Source organism: Anomaloglossus baeobatrachus, chromosome 3, assembly GCF_048569485.1.
Source record: "Anomaloglossus baeobatrachus isolate aAnoBae1 chromosome 3, aAnoBae1.hap1, whole genome shotgun sequence".
NCBI classification, from domain to species: domain Eukaryota; kingdom Metazoa; phylum Chordata; class Amphibia; order Anura; family Aromobatidae; genus Anomaloglossus; species Anomaloglossus baeobatrachus.
This window is the reverse complement of record NC_134355.1, coordinates 18,132,689-18,158,196: the sequence shown is the minus strand read 5'-3', so window position 1 is coordinate 18,158,196 and position 25,508 is coordinate 18,132,689. Positions and strand designations below refer to the sequence as shown.

The following is a 25,508-nucleotide window of genomic DNA, read 5'->3' as shown; positions in this document are numbered from 1 at the left end:
CAGCGCTGGCTCTGCATCCATGCTCCAGTCTCAGTGATTGACATCACCGGTGACGTCCCTCGACAGCTCACATCACTGGACGCAGCTGACGCAGACGGCTCCAGACAAGATTGGCTGCAGCGGTGTTGTGCACTGTCAATACTGCAGCCAATCACTGAGGAGAGCGGTGGGGGCCGATGCTGGACTCGGGGAGGGCGAGTACCCTCTGAGTCAATGGTACAGGAAACTTTGGGGTTTGCGCTATTAGAAGTGGAAGACACCTTTAAGGGTGACTTGACCTTGTATGTTGGTAGCCACCCAGCTTTCCTAGAAGCAGACAATTAGGCTAGCACTGCGAGCAACGATTGTGAACGTGGCCAGCATTTTTGGGCGAGGAGGACGAATTAAAAGGGTAATCTGGCTCCGCTCACTGGTGGGTGACCCCTGCGCATCACACGGCCCCAGAAAATACCTGCCCTCACCGACCCTGCTCCGGAAGGGAGCAGTCAGATTACCCCTTCAAATGTCAGACTTTGGACTCGTCAATTAACCCCCTTTTGCTCAGATCTCTATATCCATCTTACCGGCGCCTACTAGAACAGTCACCCTCCGCCTCTTACCCCGACCGTCCCAGTTTTTAGCTTGAATTTGCTTCCTCCTTTCATGGCCCCGAACATCGGTAACGTCAGTTTCTTCGTTTTCGGGTCCTGAGAAGCGGCACTGGAATGACAAGGTGAGGATAATTAATAATAATATAATAATTTTATTCATTTATATAGCGCTATTAATTCCTTAGTGCTTTACATACATTGGCAACACTGTCCCCATTGGGGCTCACAATCTAGAGTCCCTGTCTGTAGGTCTTTGGAGTGTGGGAGGAAACTGGAGACCCCGGAGGAAACCCACGCAAACACGGGGAGAACATACAAACTCCTTGCAGATGGTGTCTTTGGTGGGATTTGAACCCAGGACCCCAGCGCTGCAAGACTGCAGTGCTAACCACTGAGCCACCACAAGACTAAAATACTAACCACTGAGCCCCCACAAGACTGCAGTGCTAACCACTGAGCCACCACAAGACTTCAATACTAACCACTGAGCCCCCACAAGACTGCAGTGCTAACCACTGAGCCACCACAAGACTTCAATACTAACCACTGAGCCACCATAAGACTGCAGTGCTAACCACTGAGCCACCACAAGACTGCAGTGCTAACCACTGAGCCACCACAAGACTGCAGTGCTAACCACTGAGTCACTACAAGACTACAGTGCTAACCACTGAGCCACCGTGCCGCCCATAGGATTCACTCTATAGGTCGGTCAGTGACTGGGGCAGCGCAGCAGCACAGAGTATTTCAGTATAGGAAAAGTGCTGACTTTTGGGAAGTGACAGATTTAATTACACAGTGAATGTACCAGGCTCCCCAGCAGCACAGAGTATTTATGAGGGTGTGGAATATTCCATAACTCGCTTCCATTAGATAACACCTTTACTCTGTTCCTCTGTGGTGTAAACGCAGCAGATTTCAGCCATTTATGTTTTACCCTGAAGCGCTGCGGCATCTTGAAGACATACTTTGAAAATATGGGACCGGGCTTCTCGATTGAGCCTGGGCCCCCGGCCGCTTCTCCCCCCCGGACTGACAGTCCTCGCCATATGTGTGTGTATAAGGAGAGACCGGTCAGTCTTGGGAAACCGATCACGAAGAAGCTGCCAGGGACCGGCCTCAAATTATTTATTCAAGTCACCTGGTCCCGGCCATGATATCAATGTAGGCCGCTGCATTTTGGAGTAATACACACGTATCCGCAATAATGCCGCCGGTCTCAGATTCATGCTGCCTGTGGCTCGGGCAGCACGAGTTCCCTTTAATGGCCGTCACTTACCCCGCCTTGAGCTCGGGGAGTCTTGTCGGCTGAACGATCTTTATCAGGGTCTTTAGTCTCTGCTGCTCCTTCTTCAGCTCCAGGGATTGCAGGTGAAGCTTCCTGCGGGTCACGCCGTCTACAGAAGAGCCAGCTTTGATTTCAGTCATGAAGGCGTCCAGGGAGTCTTGGGAGGATGCCTGGGCTTCATCTGGGGAGAGAGGACGCAGGTGAGAGATATCAGGTCACAGCGAAACCACAAGTACCACTGCCAACCTGACCGGATCCGACAACGACTGAAAGCTCCTGGTGTATAATCGGCAAATCCCTACAGATAGGATTGAGCAGAAGGGTCGCGCGGCCGCTTTACTGTCTATAGCATCTTTATCAACTTCATAAAGAAAAATAAAGCAGCAGGGAACACCAGCGCCACGCCATTCACTGCTGAACACAGAGCCCCGAAACCCCCCAGATATTCATCAGCCACCCTCTGTACTTGTAGCAATGCAATCGCCTCCGCTGGAGCAGGCAATCGCGGGCTGCCTCTGACGTAGCAGAGCGAGAACGGATCTGACCAAGACTCATGGCTCTGCGGTCGGCCGTTCTCGCTAACTGCTGCTCCTAAGCCCCAGTCATAAAAATTTTCACCGTGAACAAAAAAATTTATCAAGAAGGATAACGGCCGACGCGTTCCTCTACGGACCAGGGAATGGACAGTGACATTTCTGTCTTATACTGTTCCAGATGTGCAGGACACTGCGAGTTTTGTATATGGACTGTCCTCTCCATCAGAGAAAACATCATCAGTATGCCACACTAGGCGTTTCCCAACGAAAGGGACAGTCCGTCTCCAAAAGGCGTGTGGGTGACGACTCGTGCAGTCCGGTGACGACTCGTGCAGTCCGGTGACGACTCGTGCAGTCCGGTGACGACTCGTGCAGTCCGGTGACGACTCGTGCAGTCCGGTGACGACTCGTGCATTCCGGTGACGACTCGTGCATTCCGGTGACGACTCGTGCATTCCGGTGACGACTCGTGCATTCCGGTGACGACTCGTGCATTCCGGTGACGACTCGTGCATTCCGGTGACGACTCATGCATTCCGGTGACGACTCATGCATTCCGGTGACGACTCATGCATTCCGGTGACGACTCATGCATTCCGGTGACGACTCATGCATTCCGGTGACGACTCATGCATTCCGGTGACGACTCATGCATTCCGGTGACGACTCATGCATTCCGGTGACGACTCATGCATTCCGGTGACGACTCATGCATTCCGGTGACGACTCATGCATTCCGGTGACGACTCATGCATTCCGGTGACGACTCATGCATTCCGGTGACGACTCATGCATTCCGGTGACGACTCATGCATTCCGGTGACGACTCATGCATTCCGGTGACGACTCATGCATTCCGGTGACGACTCATGCATTCCGGTGACGACTCATGCATTCCGGTGACGACTCATGCATTCCGGTGACGACTCATGCATTCCGGTGACGACTCATGCATTCCGGTGACGACTCATGCATTCCGGTGACGACTCATGCATTCCGGTGACGACTCATGCATTCCGGTGACGACTCATGCATCCGGGTGATGACTCATGCATTTGGACTGATAAATAAAAGATAGTAAAGAATCAGCGCTGTTCATTTCTCGGCTAGGAACATGCTGGACGTTATCCTGCACTTTCCATTTTTTTTTTTTGTTTATGGAGAACCTTGGTGAGTATTTGGGGGGGGGTGGGGGAGAAGGTTCGGCAGCAACATTTGTGGTGTTGAGAGGGTGTTGTGTTCCCAGCACGACCCCTTAATGTAAGAACACACGTCGCCCCAATATTCAGCGCTGTCACATGGGCTCAGTTACTCATTTTTAACATTTATACATGCAAACAAATGTGGTGAAAGGGGGGTAAGAAACCCCCCCCCATAATGATATTTGGGAGTGAGGCGGTGACTCTTCTAAATTATTAGGTAAAGAAAGAGGCCGGGGTGCGACTCAATCCATTATTATTTAGGGCGGGGGGGGGACGGTCTCCATTCTTTATTACCTTGTCGATTTGTTTTCAGCTTTGTCGCGATCTCCTCGATTTCTTTCTCGACAAGATCCAGTTTTACAGTCTAAAAACAGAAACCAAAAAATCCGATCAATCACCTACAGACTCGGCCTCAGGAGCTGCGAAAGCTTCTAGCAGATGTGTAATAGTGTAATAATCCCTCATACAACGGCCCACTACGACATGAACTAAAACAATGGCCACTCCGTAAGGAAAATGTAATGGAAAGATCGGATCTGTCAAACTCAAAAATATTTACAAAAAAAAACACTTTTCATCTAATATAGTCCAAAATAATGGTGACAATTATTTGCTTCATAGATTTCTATTGTGGTCAGTGCTCCAATGGAAAGTAAAATCTGGATCCCTGCAGCCACCACTAGAGGGAGCTCCTGCATACCCTGACCTCCCTGACAAGACACACAGCAGTTAGCTCCCCCTAGTGGAGGCTGCAGCCACCGCTATTCTAATATCTGTGCAGATTTGGAGTTCTGCATAAATCATCCCCACAACCCGACAGATAAGCTGCGACCCCTTAAACCCTCTTTGCTTCCAAACAGAACAATGGCCGCCTACACCTTACACACTGTACGGCAGCAGAGGGCGCTCTAGGTACACCGAATAAGCAGGAGAGCAGCTTTAGGTGTGACTGGAGCGTAAGACATGTTATACCTGAAGACAACACTAAATCTTCCATATTAATAGGTGAATCTGCATCGGTCATATCTGCAGCTTCATGTTTCTAAAGCTGTGTCAAGTTATATCTGCAGCTTCGTGTGTGACTGGAGTGAAGCTGCGTCAGTCATCCGCAGCTTTGTATGTGACTGGAGTGAACTAGTCAGTCATATCTGCAGCTTTGTATGACTGCATCAGTCATACCTGCAGCTTCGTGTGGGACTGGAGTGGATCTGCACCTTCCATATCTGCAGCCTCATATGTGACTGGAGTGACTGCGTCAGTCATACCTGCAGCTTTGTGTGTGACTGCAGTGAATCTGCACCTATCATATCTGCAGCTTTGTATATGACTGGAGTGAATCTGTGTCAGTCATATCTGCAGCTTCGTGTGTGACTGGAGTGAATCTGCATCGGTTATATCTGCAGTTTCATATGACTTGAGTGAATCTGTGTAAGTTATATCTGCAGCTGCGTATGTGACTGGAGTGAATCTGTGTCAGCCATATTTGTAGTTTCGTATGTGACTGGAGTGAATCTGCGTCAGTCATATCTGCAGCTTCGTATGTGATTGGAGTGAAGCTTCATTTCGGCCCACGTCTTCCATACTCACCAAGGACTCGTAGGTTTCTGGCTTTTCATCGATCTTCCCGGCTTTCTTCATACGATTCAGCCGCTTCTTCTCCACGACTCCCGTGCGGTCGAGGAAAGTGTCGTCGTCACTGTCGTAGAAATCCTCGGCCTCCCACTGTTTGGCTTTTCTTTTGCGCGACACTAGAGATAAAGGCAGGTGGTTATTCTTGTCCGGACAGACGACCGACAGATATTATCTGTATCCTCCCTAATGCTCTCTGTTATCAGCCAGTCTAGTCCAGAGATGGCAGGGAGCTAGGCTTATCAGATACACACATTATTGGAAGTTCTCAACACCAGAGAATAAGGGCTTCTGTGAATTTTCTCTTTTTCTGTCTCTTCTGTTTGAAATGGCTGATAACAGAAAGTAATCACGTATCCAGAGTCGTCAGCATCCATCTCCCTCAGCTTTTATCAGCAGCATGAATTTGTGCATGCCTCCGTACAATGACCGATGGGGTGAGGGTCCCCTCATCAACCAATCTGAGGGGGCACGAGGAATCAAACTTCCTGGGCAGACGCCTGTGATGGGACTCACCGGCCTCCTGGCGGAGTAACCCTCTCATGTCCAGCATGCGGCAGGCCTCCAGAGCGCACAGCCTCATCGCCTCCTTTTTCTTTCCTGAATGAACCACCTCCGCTACCAGCTGCTTCCCTGAAGAATCGTCCGCGGGCAGCCTGTACACAACGAGAAAGGAGCTGACCATAAGAGCAGCCGCCGACTCCTATGTTATAACACAATCATATTGGAAAGTGCAGAGAAAAGTGGGGTGTTACTGCTCTAACAGTAAAGAACCCTTTCCTATTCAGCTGCTTCCCTGAAGAATCGTCTGCGGGCAGCCTGTACACAACGAGAAAGGAGCTGACCATAAGAGCAGCCGCCGACTCCTATGTTATAACACAATCATATTGGAAAGTGCAGAGAAAAGTGGGGTGTTACTGCTCTAACAGTAAAGAACCCTTTCCTATTCAGCTGCTTCCCTGAAGAATCGTCTGCGGGCAGCCTGTACACAACGAGAAAGAAGCTGACCATAAGAGCAGCCACCGACTCCTATGTTATAACACAATCATATTGGAAAGTGCAGAGAAAAGCGGGGTGTGTTACTGCTCTAACAGTAAAGAACCCTTTCCTATTCAGCTGCTTGAATCTCCTTTCTTCCACCTGTAGTAAGTGCCCCCTAGTCCTCAGTGCTGAACTGATGAAGGAAGGTGGGTGGATGGCTGCAGCTCATCCATCCACGCAAAGTACTGGAATGCACAGGTGCGAGAAAAGGTCAAAGACAGTCCGTTCATGCACACTACAGTACTTTCATCTGCCCTCAGCCGGGGCAGATCAAAGTGCACATGTGCAAGGGAGGCCTCTGTGTGAAAGACGTAGGACTTTGTCATCCACAGGGTGCTGGGCAGGAGGATGGCGAAAGGAGGAAGAGCTTCTTTCTGGACCGGACCGCGCCCAGGCGAGTATTATAAAGTGATTTTATGTTATACACAGCGGCCTGGGCTCTTATATACAGTAATGTAGAAAGCTGTATGTAAGGGCTCACTGGTGGTGGTCGCAGCTCATAGGGGACAAATCTGGCGACAGGTTCTCTTTAAGCCGACTATTCTCAGACCGTGACATCCCACGTATCCGAGTACACCACCTCGCACTTGCCTGGGAAGCTGCCGGTCACCGCAAGCAACGCTCATCGGAATGCACACGAGGTGAAGTCACCGCCAGGAGAAACGTCTTATTCCGCCGGATGTGAAGCGGATGCTACAATCAGCAAATGGGCTCAAAAATAGTGTGTCTCGAACACACAAAAGAAGGGAATTTTGTTACTTACCGTAAATTCCTTTTCTTCTAGCTCTTATTGGGAGACCCAGACGATTGGGGTATAGCTACTGCCCTCCGGAGGCCACACAAAGCACTACACTAAAAAGTGCAAGGCCCCTCCCCCTCTGGCTATACCCCCCCGTGGTGTCACGGGTTCTCCAGTTTTAGTGCCAAAGCAAGAAGCAGGAAAGCCAATAACTGGTTTAAACAAATTAACTCCGAGTAACATCGGAGAACTGAAAAACCGTTCAACATGAACAACATGTGTACCCGCAAACAACAAAAAAATCCCGAAGGACAACAGGGCGGGTGCTGGGTCTCCCAATAAGAGCTAGAAGAAAAGGAATTTACGGTAAGTAACAAAATTCCCTTCTTCAGCGCTCTATTGGGAGACCCAGACGATTGGGACGTCCAAAAGCTGTCCCTGGGTGGGTAAATAAATACCTCATGTTAGAGCTGCAAGACAGCCCTCCCCTACGGGGAAATCACTGCCGCCTGCAGGACTCTTCTACCTAAGCTGGCATCCGCCGAAGCATAGGTATGCACCTGAGAATGTTTGGTGAAAAATGTGCAGACTCAACCAGGTAGCTGCCTGGCACACCTGTTGAGCCGAAGCCTGGTGTCGTAGTGCCCAGGACGCACCCACGGCTCTGGTTGAATGGGCTTTCAGCCCTGAAAGAACCGGAAGCCCTGCAGAACGGTAGGCTTCCAGAATTGGTTCTGTGATCCATCGAGCCAGGGTGGCTTTAGAAGCCTGCAACCTCTTGCGCGTACCAGCGACAAGGACAAAGAAAGTGCATCGGAACGGCGTATGGGCGCCGTGCGGGAAATGTAGATTCTGAGTGCTCTCACCAGATCTAACAAATGTAAATCATTCTCATACCGGTGAACCGGATGAGTGCAAAGAAGGGAATTTTGTTACTTACCGTAAATTCCTTTTCTTCTAGCTCTTATTGGGAGACCCAGACGATTGGGGTATAGCTACTGCCCTCTGGAGGCCACACAAAGCACTACATCAAAAGTGCAAGGCCCCTCCCCCTCTGGCTATACCCCCCCCGTGATATCACGGGTTCTCCAGTTTTAGTGCCAAAGCAAGAAGGAGGAAGCCAATAACTGGTTTAAACAAATTAACTCCGAATAACATCGGAGAACTGAAAAACCGTTCAACATGAACAACATGTGTACCCGCAAACAACAAAAAAACATCCCGAAGGACAACAGGGCGGGTGCTGGGTCTCCCAATAAGAGCTAGAAGAAAAGGAATTTACGGTAAGTAACAAAATTCCCTTCTTCTTCAGCGCTCTATTGGGAGACCCAGACGATTGGGACGTCCAAAAGCTGTCCCTGGGTGGGTAAAGAAATACCTCATGTTAGAGCTGCAAAACAGCCCTCCCCTACGGGGGTGTCACTGCCGCCTGCAGGACTCTTCTACCTAAGCTGGCATCCGCCGAAGCATAGGTATGCACCTGATAATGCTTGGTGAAAGTGTGCAGACTGGACCAGGTAGCTGCCTGGCACACCTGTTGAGCCGAAGCCTGGTGACGAAATGCCCAGGACGCACCCACGGCTCTGGTTGAGTGGGCTTTTAGCCCTGAAGGAACCGGAAGCCCCGCAGAACGGTAGGCCTCTAGAATTGGTTCTTTGATCCATCGAGCCAGGGTGGCTTTAGAAGCCTGCAACCCCTTGCGCGGACCAGCGACAAGGACAAAAAGTGCATCGGCACGGCGCATGGGCGCCGTGCGGGAAATGTAGATTCTGAGTGCTCTCACCAGATCTAGCAAACGTAAGTCCTTTTCATACCGGTGAACCGGATGAGGACAAAACGAAGGCAAGGATATATCCTGATTAAGATGAAAAGAGGATACGACCTTAGGGAGAAACTCCGGAATAGGGCGCAGCACTACCTTGTCCTGGTGGAACACCAGGAAGGGAGCCTTGGATGACAGAGCTGCCAGCTCAGACACTCGCCGAAGCGATGTGATCGCAACAAGAAACGCCACTTTCTGTGACAGCCGAGAAAAGGAAACTTCCTTCAGAGGCTCGAAGGGCGGCTTCTGGAGAGCAACTAGTACTCTGTTCAGATCCCATGGATCTAACGGCCGCTTGTACGGGGGCACAATATGACAGACCCCCTGCAGGAACGTGCGCACCTTCGAAAGACGTGCTAGACGCTTCTGAAAAAACACGGATAGTGCCGAAACTTGCCCTTTAAGGGAGCTGAGCGACAAGCCCTTTTCTAACCCCGATTGCAGGAAGGAAAGAAACTTGGGCAATGCAAATGGCCAGGGAGACACTCCCTGAGCAGAGCACCAGGATAAGAAAATCTTCCACGTTCTGTGGTAGATCTTAGCCGAATTCGACTTTCTAGCTTGTCTCATTGTGGCAACGACTCCTTGAGATAATCCTGCAGATGCTAGGATCCAGGACTCAATGGCCACACAGTCAGGTTCAGGGCCGCAGAATTCTGATGGAAAAACGGCCCTTGGGACAGCAAGTCTGGTCGGTCTGGCAGTGACCACGGTCGACCGATCGTGAGATGCCACAGATCCGGATACCACGACCTCCTCGGCCAGTCTGGAGCGACGAGTATGATGCGGCTGCACTCGGATCTGATCTTGCGTAGCACTCTGGGCAAGAGGGCCAGAGGCGGAAACACGTATGGGAGCTGAAACTGCGACCAATCTTGAACCAAGGCGTCTGCCGCCAGAGCTCTTTGATCGCGCGACCTCGCCATGAATGCCGGGACCTTGTTGTTGTGCCGGGATGCCATTAGGTCGACGTCCGGCACTCCCCAGCGGCGACAGATTTCCTGAAACACGTCCGGGTGAAGGGACCATTCCCCTGCGTCCATGCCCTGGCGACTGAGGAAGTCTGCTTCCCAGTTTTCTACGCCTGGGATGTGAACCGCGGATATGGTGGATGCTGTGTCCTCCACCCACATTAGAATGCGCCGGACTTCTTGGAAGGCTTGCCGACTGCGCGTCCCTCCTTGGTGGTTGATGTATGCCACCGCTGTGGAGTTGTCCGATTGGATTCGGATCTGCTTCCCTTCCAGCCACTGTTGGAAGGCCAGTAGAGCAAGATACACTGCTCTGATCTCCAGAACATTGATCTGAAGGGTGGACTCCTGCGGAGTCCACGTCCCCTCCCTGTGGTGGAGAAATACCGCTCCCCACCCTGACAGACTCGCATCTGTCGTGACTACTGCCCAGGATGGGGGCAGGAAGGATCTTCCCTGAGACAATGAGGTGGGAAGGAGCCACCATTGTAGGGAGTCCTTGGCCGTCTGGGAAAGCGAGACTTTCCTGTCCAGTGACGTTGACTTCCCGTCCCATTGGCGGAGAATGTCCCATTGAAGTGGGCGCAGATGAAATTGCGCAAAGGGAACTGCTTCCATGGCTGCCACCATCTTCCCTAGGAAATGCATGAGGCGCCGCAAGGGATGCAACTGGCCCTGCAGAAGAGATTGCACCCCTGTCTGTAGTGACCGCTGCTTGTTCAGCGGAAGCTTCACTATCGCTGCTAGAGTATGAAACTCCATGCCAAGATACGTTAGTGATTGAGTCGGTGATAGGATCGACTTTGGAAAGTTGATGATCCATCCGAAAGACTGTAGGGTCTCCAGCGTAGCATTCAGGCTGTGCTGACATGCCTCTTGAGAGGGAGCTTTGACCAATAAATCGTCTAGGTAAGGGATCACCGAGTGTCCCTGAGAGTGCAAGACTGCTACCACCGCCGCCATGACCTTGGTGAAGACCCGTGGGGCTGTCGCCAGACCAAATGGCAGAGCTACGAACTGAAAATGGTCGTCTCCTATCACAAAACGTAGAAAACGTTGATGTTCTGTAGCAATTGGCACGTGGAGATAAGCATCTTTGATGTCTATTGAGGCAAGGAAGTCTCCTCTGGACATTGAGGCAATGACAGAACGCAGGGTTTCCATCCGGAACTTCCTGGCGTGCACATGTTTGTTGAGCCGTTTTAGGTCCAGAACAGGACGGAACGAGCCGTCCTTTTTTGGAACCACAAAGAGGTTGGAGTAAAACCCTTGCCCTTGTTCCTGAGGAGGGACTGGGATCACCACTCCTTCCGCTCTTAGGGAGTCCACCGCCTGCAGCAGAGCATCTGCTCGGTCTGGATGTGGGGAGGTTCTGAAGAACCGAGCTGGAGGACGAGAATTGAACTCGATTCTGTACCCGCGAGACAAAATGTCCGTCACCCACCGGTCTTTGACCTGTGACATCCAAATGCCGGAAAAGCGGGAGAGCCTGCCCCCGACCGGCGATGCGGAGGGAGGGGGCTGGAAGTCATGAGGTAGCCGCTTTGGAAGCGGTACCTCCATTTGCTTTCTTGGGGCGCGTGTGAGCCCGCCACGAATCTGAGTTTCTTTGCGTCCTCTGAGTCCCTTTGGACGAGGTAAATGGTGTCTTGCCCGAACCTCGAAAGGACTGAAACCTCTGCTGCCACTTTTTCTGCTGAGGTTTGCTTGATCTGGGCTGGGGTAAAGAGGAGTCTTTACCCTTGGACTGTTTAATGATGTCAGCCAATGGCTCGCCAAACAGTCTATCTCTAGATAAAGGCAAACTGGTTAAACATTTTTTGGAACCAGCATCTGCTTTCCAGTCCTTTAACCACAAGGCTCTGCGCAAAACTACCGAATTGGCGGACGCCATTGAGGTGCGACTGGTAGATTCTAGGACCGCATTGATAGCGTAAGACGCAAACGCCGACATCTGCGTGGTAAGATGCGCCACTTGCGGCACTGCTGGATGTATGATAGCATCCACTTTTGCTAAGCCAGCTGAAATAGCCTGGAGTGCCCATACGGCTGCGAATGCCGGAGCAAACGACGCGCCGATAGCTTCATAGACAGATTTTAACCAAAGGTCCATCTGTCTGTCATTGGCATCTTTAAGTGAAGCGCCATCCTCCACTGCAACTATGGACCTAGCTGCGAGTTTGGAAATCGGGGGGTCTACCTTTGGACACTGTGTCCAGCGCTTGACCACCTCAGGGGGGAAAGGGAAACGCGTATCTTTAGATCGTTTAGAGAAACGCCTTTCTGGGTGAGCGTCGTGCTTCTGGATTGATTCTCTGAAGTCAGCGTGATCCAACAAAGCACTCAATTTACGCTTGGGATAAAGGAAACGAAACTTCTCCTGCTCCGCAGCCGCCTCTTCTGCTGAAGGGGCTGGGGGAGAAATATCCAACAGCCTATTGATGGCTGAGATAAGGTCGTTTACCATGGCATCCCCATCAGGGGTATCCAGGTTGAGAGGGGTTCCAGGAATGGATTCCTGATCACTCTCATCAGACACATCACAGGGAGACTGATTGCGCTGAGACCCTGAGCAGTGTGATGACGTCGAGGGTCTTTCCCAGCGAGCTCGCTTAGGGTGGCTGGGGCTATCATCTGAGTCATAATCCTCGGCCTGTGAAGCCGGGGACCCCCCTGTGGGCTGGATTAATTCCAAGTGAGGGGGACCTGAGGACAGAGGCCTCGCCGTGCCCAAAGACTGAGCCCCATGCATAGATTGCAAGGTTTCAAGGATTTTTGCCATAGACAGAGACATATTATCAGCAAAAACTGCAAAGTCTGTCCCTGTCACCGGGGCAGAACTTACAAGCGTCTCAGCCTGGGTCACTCTCCCTCCTGACTCCGGCTGGCGAAGCAGCACCGGGTCGGAGCATTGCACACAATGGGAGCCTGCTGGTAGATCAGCCCCACATGCAGCACACGCAGTACACACAGCCCTGGCCTTGGCAGCCTTGCGTTTTGAGGATGGCATGTTGCTGCTTCCACAGAGTGATCTGGGATATGCAGCCAGAAGCGACCTCACAGTGCAAGAAATACAATATTTATATATCTGTACACAGTACACCGATACACCGTGAGGCACTAGAGGGACCAGCACAGAAAAATCGCTTACCGCCCGCTTAAAAAGCGGGTGTGTGGTCGCCAGATAGCCCCTAGTCCAGGTCTCCCAGAGCCTTGCGTCCTTCCTCCAGCCAGACTGCATGTAATGGCTGCCGGCGTCCTGAGAGGAAGGGGGGGCGGGCCCTGGGCGTTCCTGGCTAAGAGCGGGAAGCCTGCTTCCCTCTGTGCCTAGTGTGAGGGCTGGAGCATGTAAATCAGGCTCCAGCCCTCGACGCTGCTAGCGAACAGCGTCTCTCCCCTACCCTGAATGACAGGGTGGGGGCGGGAACGAATCGGAGCTGCCGGCGTCCTAGGCCCAAAAAGCCGGGGACTCAATTTATAACCGCCGCCGCCGTAAAAGCGCGGACGGCGGATCCCCGGCGCACCACAAGTCACAGCAGCGCCGCCCGGTCCAGAGGGGGTCGGCGCTGCGTTCCCATACACAAAAAATCCCCCAGTAATCTGTAGGGACACTAACTCCAACGTTGCGGTCCCCGGCGCACTACAACACCCAGCCAGCCCGGAGTGTGTCTGTGCCTGCCGGGGACACAGAGTACCTGTATGATGCAGGGCCTGTCCCTGATCGTACTCCTGCTCCGAATCCATCAGGTTCTAATGGGTCTGTGGATGGAGCCCGGCGTCAGAGCTGAGAGGCCGGCAGGATCCCACTTCCACAGAGCCCTACCAGGGGATGTGGAAGGAAAACAGCATGTCAGGCTCCAGCCCTGTACCAGCAATAGGTACCTCAACCTTACAACACCATCCAGGGGTGAGAAGGGAGCATGCTGGGGACACTATATGTGTCCTCTTTTCTTCCATCCGAAATAGTCAGCAGCTACTGCTGACTAAAATCTGTGGAGCTATGCATGGAATGTCTGACCTCCTTCGCACACAAAGCTAAAACTGGAGAACCCGTGATATCACGGGGGGGTATAGCCAGAGGGGGAGGGGCCTTGCACTTTTGATGTAGTGCTTTGTGTGGCCTCCAGAGGGCAGTAGCTATACCCCAATCGTCTGGGTCTCCCAATAGAGCGCTGAAGAAAGTACGGTAAGGAGATATCCTGATTAAGATGAAACGAGGATACGACCTTAGGGAGAAACTCCGGAATGGGGCGCAGCACTACCTTGTCCTGGTGAAACACCAGGAAGGGAGCCTTGGATGACAGAGCTGCCAGCTCAGACACTCGCCGAAGCGATGTGAACGCAACGAGAAACGCCACCTTCTGTGACAGGCGAGAAAAAGGAACTTCCTTCAGAGGCTCGAAAGGCGGCTTCTGGAGAGCAACTAGAACCCTGTTCAGATCCCATGGATCTAACGGCCGCTTGTACGGGGGTACGATATGACAAACCCCCTGCGGGAACGTGCACACCTTAGAAAGACGTGCTAGACGCTTCTGAAAAAAAAACACGGATAGTGCTGAGACTTGCCCTTTGAGGGAGTCGAGCGACAAGCCCTTTTCTAACTCCTATTGTAGGAAGGAAAGAAAAGTAGGCAATGCAAATGGCCAGGGAGACACTCCCTGAGTAGAGCACCAGATTAAGAAAATCTTCCACGTTCTGTGGTAGATCTTAGCAGACGTGGGCTTCCTAGCCTGTCTCATGGTGGCAACGACCCCTTGGGATAATCCTGAAGACGCTAGGATCCAGGACACAAAGGCCACCCAGTCAGGTTCAGGGCCGCAGAATTCCGATGGAGAAAACGGCCCTTGGGACAGTAAGTCTGGTCGGTCTGGTAGTGACCACGGTCGGCCGACCGTGAGATGCCACAGATCCGGGTACCACGATCTCCTCGGCCAGTCTGGTGCGACGAGTATGACGCGGCTGCAATCGGATCTGATTTTTTGCGCAGTACTCTGGGCAAGAGTGCCAGAGGTGGAAACACATATGTGAGCCGGAACTGCGACCAATCTTGCACTAAGGCGTCTGCCGCCAGAGCTCTGTGATCGCGCGATCGTGCCATAAATGCCGGGACCTTGTTGGTGTGCCGAGACGCCATTAGGTCGTCGTCCGGCACCCCCCAGCGGCAACAGATTTCCTGAAACACGTCCGAGTGAAGGGACCATTCCCCCGCGTCCATACCCTGGCGACTGAGGAAGTCTGTTTCCCAGAATTCTACGCCCGGGATGAGAACTGCGGATATGGTGGATTGCGCGTCCCTTCTTGGTGGTTGATGTATGCCACCGCTGTGGAGATGTCCGACTGGATTCGGATCTGCTCTCTTTCTAGCCACTTCTGGAAGGCTAATGGGGTAAGATACCCTGCCCCGATTTCCAGAACATCGATCTGAGGGGTGGACTCCTGCTGAGTCCACGTCCCCTGAGCCATGTGGCGGAGACAAACTGCTCCCCACCCTGACAGACTCGTATCTGTCGTGACCACTGCCCAGGATGGGGGCTATGACAATGAGCCACTATAGCAGAGAGTCCTCGGCCGTCTGGGAAAGGGAGACTTCCCTGTCCAGGGAGGTTGACTGCCCGTCCCATTGGCGGAGAATGTCCCATTGCCGTTGGCGCAGATGAAACTGCGCAAAGAGAACTGCCTCGATGGCTGCCACCATCTTCCTTAGGAAGTGCATGAGGCGCCTTAAGGGGTGCGACTGGCCTTGAAGGAGAGACTGCACCTCTGTCAGCAGTGAACGCTGCTTGTTCAGCGGAAGCTTCACTCTTGCTGATAGAGTATGAAACTCCATGCCGAGATACGTTAGTGATTGAGTCGGAGACAGATTTGACCTTGCCAAATTGATGATCCACCCGAAAGTCTGGAGAGTCTCCCGCGTAACATTCAGGCTGCGTTGGCATGCCTCGAGGGAGGGTGCTTTGACGAGTAGATCGTCCAAGTACGGGATCATCGGGTGTCCCTGAAAGTGCAAGACTGCTACCACTGCTGCCATGACCTTGGTGAACACCCGTGGGGCTGTCGCCAGACTGAATGGCAGAGCTACGAACTGAAGATGTTCGTCTCCTATCACAAAACGTAGAAAACGTTGGTGCTCCGTAGCAATTGGCACGTGGAGATAGGCATCTTTGATGTCTGTTGAGGCAAGGAAGTCTCCTCGAGACATTGAGGTAATGACGGATCGGAGGGATCCCATCCGGAACCGCCTGGCGTTCGCATGCTCGTTGAGCAGTGTCAGGACCAGAACGGGACGGAAGGAACCGTCCTTTTTTGGAGCCACAAAGAGATTGGAGTACAAACCCTCGCCCTCGTTCCTGAGGGGGGACCGGGATCACCACTCCTTCTGCTCTTAGAGCATCCACCGCCTGCAGCAGGGAAATGGAGTCGGAGGACGAGAACAGAACACTGTCCTGTGCACGTGAGCACAATGTCCGTCACCCACCGGTCTGTGACCTGTGGCAGCTAAATGTCGCCAAAGGCGGGGGAGTCTGCCATCAACCGCGGATGCGGAGAGAGAGAGAGAGAGCTGAGAGTCCTGAGGAGACCGCCTTGGTAGCGGTTCCTCCGACTGCCTTCCTTGGGCGTGATTGAGCCCGGCCGGAATCTGAGCCCGTCTGAGGTTTTGTAGCCCTTTTGCACGAGGACAATTGGGACCTGCCGGAGCTTGGGAAGGACCGAAACCTCGACTGTACTTTTAGGACAGTATTAACAGGGTAAGTCGCAGTGCAGACATTGCGGGGTTACGAACGCCTCTGCGGTACAGATGTCCCTGTGCTCAAGGCCAGCTGCGCAAGAACAGCTGAAAAGGTTAGGTTGCCTATACGGCTGTGGATGCCGGAGCAACCGACACGCCGATAGCTTCCTAGACAGATTTCAACCAGAGTCCATCTGTCTGTGACTGGCATCTTTAAGTGAAGCCCCATCTCCAGTGCAACTATGGCTCTAGATGCAAGCCTGGAGATTGGAGAATCCACCTTTGGACCCTGGGTCCAGCGCTGACCACGTCAGGGGAAAAGGGATAACGTGTATCCTAAAAACGTTTGGAGAAGACGCTTATCTGGTAAGCGTGGTGTTCCTGGACTGCTTCTCTGAAGTCAGCGTGGCCAGAAAAATACTCAATATCTGTGTGAGATACTGAAAAGGGACTTCTCCTGTTCGTCTCCTATCTCCACTGGGGGAGCTGAGGGAGAAAGATCCAACCTTCCATTGATGGACGGTATAGGACATTCCGTATGGCGTTACCACCCGGTGTATCCGGATCGATAGCGATGTCAGTATCAAAGCCCTGAAGAGCTGCCTTTTGGTCAAGTAGATTGCCCATGGCCTGTCTGGACTGCAAGTCTCTATATTATGACTACTCCGTCCCTGTCCATGGACAGGGTTGACAGGTGGTTTCTTTGGCCACAACTAGTAGAGACCCCGGCAGACGAAGTGCTAGAGACCCCCGCAGACGACGTGCTACAGGGGAGCATGCACACAATGGGACGGTGTCATGAACAGCATCCCATGTAGTAAAAACAGCACTGAAAATCTGTGTTGCTTTTTTGCCGCTGCCGACTAGCTATCTAGAAGTATATAGCCAAGATTGGTGACCGTACCGTGCAATGTATAGCATACAGGCATAAAGTACAAATGACCACTGCAGCACATGCAATACAAGCAGCATAGAAGCCTGTGCCCTGGCACCCCAGCTCTTCTGCTGCTGTAGACTAGTCCTCTAGGGGAATATGGCCCAGAAGAGTGACCATACAGTGCAATGTATAGCATACAAGCACAAGTACAAATGCACACTGCAGCCCATGCAATACAAGCAGCATAGAAAAAAACCTGTGCCCCAGCACCCTTGGTTTTCTGCTGCTGTAGTCTAGCCATTCCAGGAGAATATAGCTAAGACTAGCGACTGTACAGTGCAATGTATAGCACATAAGCATAAACACAAATGAACACCTCAGTCGTGCAATACAAGCAGCCTAGAAAGCCTGTGCCTTAGCACACCTGCTTTCCTGCTGCTGATGTGTCGCTCCCCAAGCGGGCATATAGCGACCTATGCAGTTAAAAACAACACATGTACACACTGCAGTTATATGTGGTCAGCACTATGTGTGCCGCTTACCGCCCGCCTATAAGCGGGTGTATGATCGCCACCGTCCTGCCTGGTTGCTGAAAGTCCGAGCTCGGACTGCAGTAATGGCTGCCGGCTTCTTCCCCAGCTCATGTGAGGAGGGGCGGGCCGTGGGCGTGCCCCCAAGGCAGAGCGGGAATCCGGCGTCCGACAGTGTGCAGTGAGAGGGCTGGAGCATGTAAATAAGGCTCCAGCCCTCGGCGCTGCTGATTGCTCAGCGCCTGTCCCCTTCCCTGAGTGACAGGGAGGGGGCGGGAACGAAGCGGCACTAGGCCGCAGAAGCCGGGGACTGGATTTATAAGCGCCGCCGCCGTAAAGGCGCGGTCGGCGCCCAGTCCCCGGCGAACTACAAGTCCCAGCCGCGCCGCCGCTCCCGGAGCGTCCGGCGCGGTAGTTCCCAAAACACAAAGTCACTCAGCAAGGCTGCAGTGACTGTAACCCATTACTGTCCCCGGCGCACTAGCACACCCAGCAAGTCTGGAGTGTGCTGTGCCTGTGTGTACGGGGACACAGAGTACCTGTTAATGGTGCAGGGCCATGTCCCTGAACGGTACTCCAGCTCCGTATCCAGCAGGTTCAAATGGGTCTGTGGATGGAGCCCGGCGTCAGAGGTTTGAGGCCGGCAGGATCCCACTTCACCCAGAGCCCCTCAGGGGGATGGGGAAGGAAAACAGCATGTGGGCTCCAGCCGCCGTACCAGCAATAGGTACCTCAACCTTACAACACCATCCACGGGTGAGAAGGGAGCATGCTGGGGGCCCTATATGGGCCCTCTTTTCTTCCATCCGAAATAGTCAGCAGCTACTGCTGACTAAAATCTGTGGAGCTATGCGTGGATGTCTGACCTCCTTCGCACAAAGCTTGAAAAACTGGAGAACCCGTGACACCACGGGGGGGTATAGCCAGAAGGGGAGGGGCCTTGCACTTTTTAGTGTAGTGCTTTGTGTGGCCTCCGGAGGGCAGTAGCTATACCCCAATCGTCTGGGTCTCCCAATAGAGCGCTGAAGAAAGGAGTACAATTACCATAAAATATAATAATCTTTATTTATAAAATAGAATAAAAACCACAAACATGTACAGTCCAATATTACATCAATTATGAGGATGTAGGAGGACCGGTACCAAACATCACCCCCCACAGCAGTATATGTGTGTGCCCAGTAGAGGCATATATAAATAAAGAAGGGAATTTTGTTTACTTACCGTAAATTCCTTTTCTTCTAGCTCTAATTGGGAGACCCAGACAATTGGGTGTATAGCTACTGCCTCCGGAGGCCACACAAAGTATTACACTTCTGCCTATACACCCCCCGTGGGATCACGGGCTCCTCAGTTTTAGTGCAAAAGCAAGAAGGAGGAAAGCCAATAAACTGGTTTAAGCAAATTCAATCCGAAGGAATATCGGAGAACTGAAACCATTCAACCTGAACAACATGTGTATACAAAAAAACAGGGGCGGGTGCTGGGTCTCCCAATTAGAGCTAGAAGAAAAGGAATTTACGGTAAGTAAACAAAATTCCCTTCTTCTTTGTCGCTCTATTGGGAGACCCAGACAATTGGGATGTCCAAAAGCAGTCCCTGGGTGGGTAAAATAATACCTCATGATAGGGCCATAAAAACGGCTCCGTCCTACAGGTGGGCAATCGCCGCCTGAAGGACTTGTCTACCTAGGCTGGCGTCCGCCGAAGCATAGGTATGCACCTGATAATGCTTGGTAAAAGTGTGCAGACTCGACCAGGTAGCCGCCTGGCACACTTGCTGAGCCGTAGCCTGGTGCCGCAATGCCCAGGACGCACCCACGGCTCTGGTAGAATGGGCCTTCAGCCCTGAGGGAACCGGAAGCCCCGCAGAACGGTAGGCTTCAAGAATTGGTTCCTTGATCCACCGAGCCAAGGTTGACTTGGAAGCCTGCGACCCTTTACGCTGGCCGGCGACAAGGACAAAGAGTGCATCCGAGCGGCGCAGAGGTGCCGTGCGGGAAATGTAGATTCTGAGTGCTCTCACCAGATCCAACAAATGCAAATCCTTTTCACATTGATGAACTGGACGAGGACACAAAGAATGTAAGGAGATATCCTGATTGAGATGAAAGGGGGATACCACCTTAGGGAGAAACTCCGGAATCGGGCGCAGAACCACCTTGTCCTGGTGAAACACCAGGAAGGGAGATTTGCATGACAGCGCTGCTAGCTCGGACACTCTCCGAAGAGACGTGACCGCTACTAGAAAGGCCACTTTCTGTGAAAGGCGAGAAAGGGAAACCTCCTTCATAGGCTCGAAAGGCGGCTTCTGGAGAGCAATTAGAACCCTGTTCAGATCCCAGGGCTCTAACGGCCGCTTGTAAGGAGGGACGATATGACAAACCCCTTGCAGGAACGTGCGTACCTGAGGAAGTCGTGCTAGGCGCTTCTGAAAAAATACAGATAGCGCAGAGACTTGTCCCTTAAGGGAGCCGAGCGACAGACCTTTTTCCAACCCGGATTGCAGGAAGCAGGGCTGTGGAGTCGGAGTCGTGGAGTCGGAGTCGGAGCTCATTTTGGTGGAGTCGGAGTCGGTATAAAATGCACCGACTCCGACTCCTAAAATATATAATAAATTGGGGACAGGAGTGCAATGCAGAATGTGCTGAATATTTTACTAAATAATAACATTTAGTATAATGCGTATATTTAAGTGAAAAATTTATTGTAGTACAATGTGAACATCTGACATTTAATTGTTTTTATGATACAATAATCAAGATATTTGGATAGAACATAAAATATTTATTGGAATACAACTTTAGAACACAAAAAACTAATAAATTGTAAATATGTAATAAATATATATATATATATATATATATATATATACAGTGTATATACACACACAAGATATATATGTAATCTACTGTATATTACATAGTGTATTACTTATTTACAATTTATTACAGTTTTTTTGTGTTCTAAAGTTGTATTCCAATAAATATATTTTATGTTCTATCCAAATATCTTGATTATCGTATCATAAAAATTATTAAATGTCTGATGTTCACATACACATGTTCATGTACTACAATATATTTTTCACCTAACTATAAGCAATATATGTAGGAGTCGGAGTCGGAGCCGGAGTCGGAGTCGGAGCTGGAGTCGGAGTCGGTGCAAGAGAATTTGAGGAGTCGGAGTCGAAGGTTTGGCTTACCGACTCCACAGCCCTGGCAGGAAGGAAAGAAAAGTAGGCAAAGCAAATGGCCAGGGGGAAGCTTCCTGAGCAGAGCACCAAGATAAGAATATCTTCCACGTCCTGTGGTAGATCTTGGCGGACGTTGGTTTCCTGGCCTGTTTCATGGTGGCAATGACCTCTTGAGATAATCCTGAAGACGCTAGGATCCAGGACTCAATGGCCACACAGTCAGGTTCAGGGCCGCAGAATTCTGATGGAAAAACGGCCCTTGAGACAGCAAGTCTGGTCGGTCTGGTAGTGCCCACGGTTGGCCGACCGTGAGATGCCACAGATCCGGGTACCACGACCTCCTTGGCCAGTCTGGAGCGACGAGGATGGCGCGGCGGCAGTCGGACCTGATCTTGCGTAGCACTCTGGGCAACAGCGCCAGAGGTGGGAACACATAAGGCAGCTGGAACTGCGACCAATCTTGAACTAAGGCGTCCGCCGCCAGAGCTCTGAGATCGTGAGACCGTGCCATGAAGGCCGGGACCTTGTTGTTGTGCCGGGACGCCATTAGGTCGACGTCCGGCATTCCCCAGCGGCAACAGATCTCCTGAAACACGTCCGGGTGAAGAGACCATTCTCCTGCGTCCATACCCTGGCGACTGAGGAAGTCTGCTTCCCAGTTTTCTACGCCCGGGATGTGAACTGCGGATATGGTGGATGCCGTGTCTTCCACCCACGTCAGAATCCGCCGGACTTCCTGGAAGGCTTGCCGACTGCGTGTCCCTCCTTGGTGGTTGATGTATGCCACCGCTGTGGAGTTGTCCGACTGAATTCAGATCTGCTTGCCTTCCAGCCACTGCTGGAAGGCTTGTAGGGCAAGATACACTGCTCTGATTTCCAGAACATTGATCTGAAGGGTGGACTCTTGCTGAGTCCACGTACCTTGAGCCCTGTGGTGGAGAAAAACTGCTCCCCACCCTGATAGACTCGCGTCCGTTGTGACCACCGCCCAGGATGGGGGTAGGAAAGACTTTCCTATTGACAAAGAGGTGGGAAGAAGCCACCACTGAAGAGAATCCTTGGCCGCCTGAGAGAGGGAAACGTTCCTGTCTAGGGACGTCGACTTCCCGTCCCATTGGCGGAGAATGTCCCATTGTAGTGGACGCAGATGAAACTGCGCGAAAGGGACTGCCTCCATTGCTGCTACCATCTTCCCCAAGAAGTGCATGAGGCGTCTCAAGGGGTGCGACTGGCTCTGAAGGAGAGATTGCACCCCTGTCTGTAGTGAACGCTGTTTGTCCAGCGGAAGCATCACTATCGCTGAGAGAGTATGAAACTCCATGCCAAGGTATGTTATCGATTGGGTTGGGATCAGATTTGCTTTGAAAAGTTGATGATCCACCCGAAACTCTGGAGAGTCTCCAGCGCAACGTTCAGGCTGTGCTGGCATGCCTCTTGAGAGGGTGCCTTGACAAGTAGATCGTCCAAGTAAGGGATCACAGAGTGACCCTGAGAGTGCAGGACTGCTACTACTGCTGCCATGACCTTGGTGAAGACCCGTGGGGCTGTCGCCAGCCCGAAAGGCAGGGCTACGAACTGAAGATGTTCGTCTCCTATAACGAAGCGTAGAAAATGCTGGTGCTCTGGAGCAATCGGCACGTGGAGATAAGCATCTTTGATGTCTATTGATGCTAGGAAATCTCCTTGAGACATTGAGGCGATGACGGAGCGGAGGGATTCCATCCGGAACCGCCTGGTTTTTACATGCTTGTTGAGCAGTTTTAAGTCCAGAACAGGACGGAAAGACCCGTCCTTTTTTGGCACCACAAACAAATTGGAGTAAAAACCGTGACCTTGCTCCTGAAGAGGAACAGGGATCACCACTCCTTCTGCCTTTAAAGAGCACACCGCCTGCAGAAGAGCATCGGCTCGGTCGGGAGGCGGAGAAGTTCTGAAGAATCGAGTTGGAGGACGAGAACTGAACTCTATCCTGTACCCGTGAGACAGAATGTCTCTCACCCAACGGTCTTTGACATGTGGCAGCCAAATGTCGCCAAAGCGGGAGAGCCTGCCACCGACCGAGGATGCGGAGAGAGGAGGCCGAAAGTCATGAGGAAGCCGCCTTGGTAGCGGTTCCTCCGGCTGCTTTCTTTGGGCGTGACTGAGCCCGCCAAGAATCTGAGCTCCTCTGATCCTTTTGAGTCCTTTTGGACGAGGAGAATTGGGACCTGCCCGAGCCTCGAAAGGACCGAAACCTCGACTGTCCCTTCCTCTGTTGGGGTTTATTTGGTCTGGGCTGAGGTAAGGATGAATCCTTACCCTTGGACTGTTTAATGATTTCATCCAATCTCTCACCAAACAGTCTGTCACCAGCAAATGGCAAACTGGTTAAGCACTTCTTGGAAGCAGAATCTGCCTTCCATTCCCTTAACCACAAGGCTCTGCGTAAAACTACGGAGTTGGCGGACGCCACTGCCGTACGGCTCGTAGAGTCCAGGACAGCATTAATAGCGTAAGACGCAAATGCAGACATTTGAGAGGTTAAGGACGCTACTTGCGGAACAGATGTACGTGTGACCGTGTCGACCTGTGTAAGACCAGCTGAAATAGCTTGGAGTGCCCATACGGCTGCGAATGCTGGAGCAAACGACGCGCCGATAGCTTCATAGATGGATTTCAACCAGAGCTCCATCTGCCTGTCAGTGGCATCTTTGAGTGAAGCCCCATCCTCCACTGCAACTATGGATCTAGCCGCAAGCCTGGAGATTGGGGGATCCACCTTTGGACACTGGGTCCAGCCTTTGACCACGTCAGGGGGAAAGGGATAACGTGTATCCTTAAGACGTTTGGAGAAACGCTTATCTGGATAAGCGTGGTGTTTCTGGACTGCCTCTCTAAAGTCAGAGTGGTCCAGAAAAGTACTCAATTTACGCTTGGGATACCTGAAATGGAATTTCTCCTGCTGTGAAGCTGACTCCTCCACTGGAGGAGCTGGGGGAGAAATATCCAACATTTTATTGATGGACGCTATGAGATCATTCACCATTGCGTCCCCATCAGGTGTATCCAGATTGAGAGCGGTCTCAGGATCAGAATCCTGATCAGCTACCTCTGCCTCATCATACAGAGAGTCCTCCTGCTGGGACCCTGACCAGTGAGATGAAGTAGAGGGCCGCTCATAGCGAGCTCGCTTAGGCTGTCTGGGACTGTCGTCCGTGTCAGAGCCTTCACCCCGGGATGCATGGGACACCTCCGGAGCACGGATTTGTTCCAAATGAGGGGGGCCAGGGAGCATTGAATCAACAGTGCCCATGGTCTGAGTTACCGGTCTGGACTGCAAAGTCTCAAGGATTTTAGTCATAGTCACCGACAATCTATCAGCAAAAACTGCAAACTCCGTCCCTGTCACCTGGACAGTGTTCACCGGTGGTTCTCCTTGGGCCACCTCTAGCAGAGACCCCGGCTGAGCAAGTGCTACAGGGGCCGAACATTGCACACAATGGGGGTCAGTGGCACCTGCCGGTAGAACAGCCTTACATGCGGTACAAGTAGCATAGAAAGCCTGTGTCTTGGCCCCCTTGCTTTTTGCGGACGACATGCTGTTGTCTAGCAATCTAGGAGGGTATATAGCCAAGAATAGCGACCGTACAATGCAATGTATAGCATACAAGCATAAAGTACAAATGAACACTGCGGCACTAGTGGGGTGAGCCCTCGAGGGCTGCTTAACGCCCGCTGAAAAGCGGGTGTGTGGTCGCCAGAATCCCGTGTCTGGGTCTCCCAGAGCTCGTGTCCCTTCTCCACTCAGACTGCAAACAGGAATGGCTGCCGGCGTCCTGTGAAGAGGGGCGGGCCGTGGGCGTGCCCCAGACAAAGTGCGGGAAACTAGCGTCCCACTGTGCCTAGTGAGGGGGGTTGGAGTATGCTAAGCAGACTCCAGCCCTCGGCGCTGACGTTCTGACCAGCGTCCCGCCCTTCCCCTGACTGGCAGGCCTGGGGGCGGGAACGAAACGGAACTAGGCCGCAAAAGCCGGGGACTCTATTTATAAGCGCGGCCGTCGTATAAGCACGGCCAGCGCGGAAGTCCCCGGCGCACCACACGTCCCAGCCGCGCCGCAGTGTAAAAAACCGCCAGCAGCGGCCGGCGCGGCAGTTCCTAATACATAAACTCACTCAGCAAAGCTGCAGTGAGTAATAGCACACGCGCGCCGCGCTGCTGTCCCCGGCGCACTAACACACCCAGCAATGCTGGTGTGTGTGTGCGCGATCTGTACGGGGACGCAGAGTACCTTAATGTAGCAGGGCCCTGTCCCTGACGATACTCAGCTCCATGTCCAGCAGATTCCCAGGGGCTGTGGACGGAGCACGGTCTCCTGTGCCTG

At 52.2% G+C, this 25,508-nt stretch overlaps 1 protein-coding gene across 2 annotated transcripts in view; it reads right to left on the bottom strand.

Moving 5' to 3' along the window:
• Positions 1-25,508, bottom strand: part of SLC4A1AP (solute carrier family 4 member 1 adaptor protein) — an 80,770-nt gene that overhangs the window by 41,582 nt on the left and 13,680 nt on the right. For both annotated transcript variants that reach the window (XM_075339025.1, XM_075339026.1), the window contains exons 5-9: positions 5,762-5,901; positions 5,204-5,364; positions 3,911-3,980; positions 1,870-2,059; positions 600-699 (exon numbers count right to left, since the gene is read on the bottom strand). In XM_075339025.1, coding sequence (XP_075195140.1) covers positions 600-699; positions 1,870-2,059; positions 3,911-3,980; positions 5,204-5,364; positions 5,762-5,901 — 661 coding nt within the window. The remainder of the gene's footprint in view (positions 1-599; positions 700-1,869; positions 2,060-3,910; positions 3,981-5,203; positions 5,365-5,761; positions 5,902-25,508) is intronic.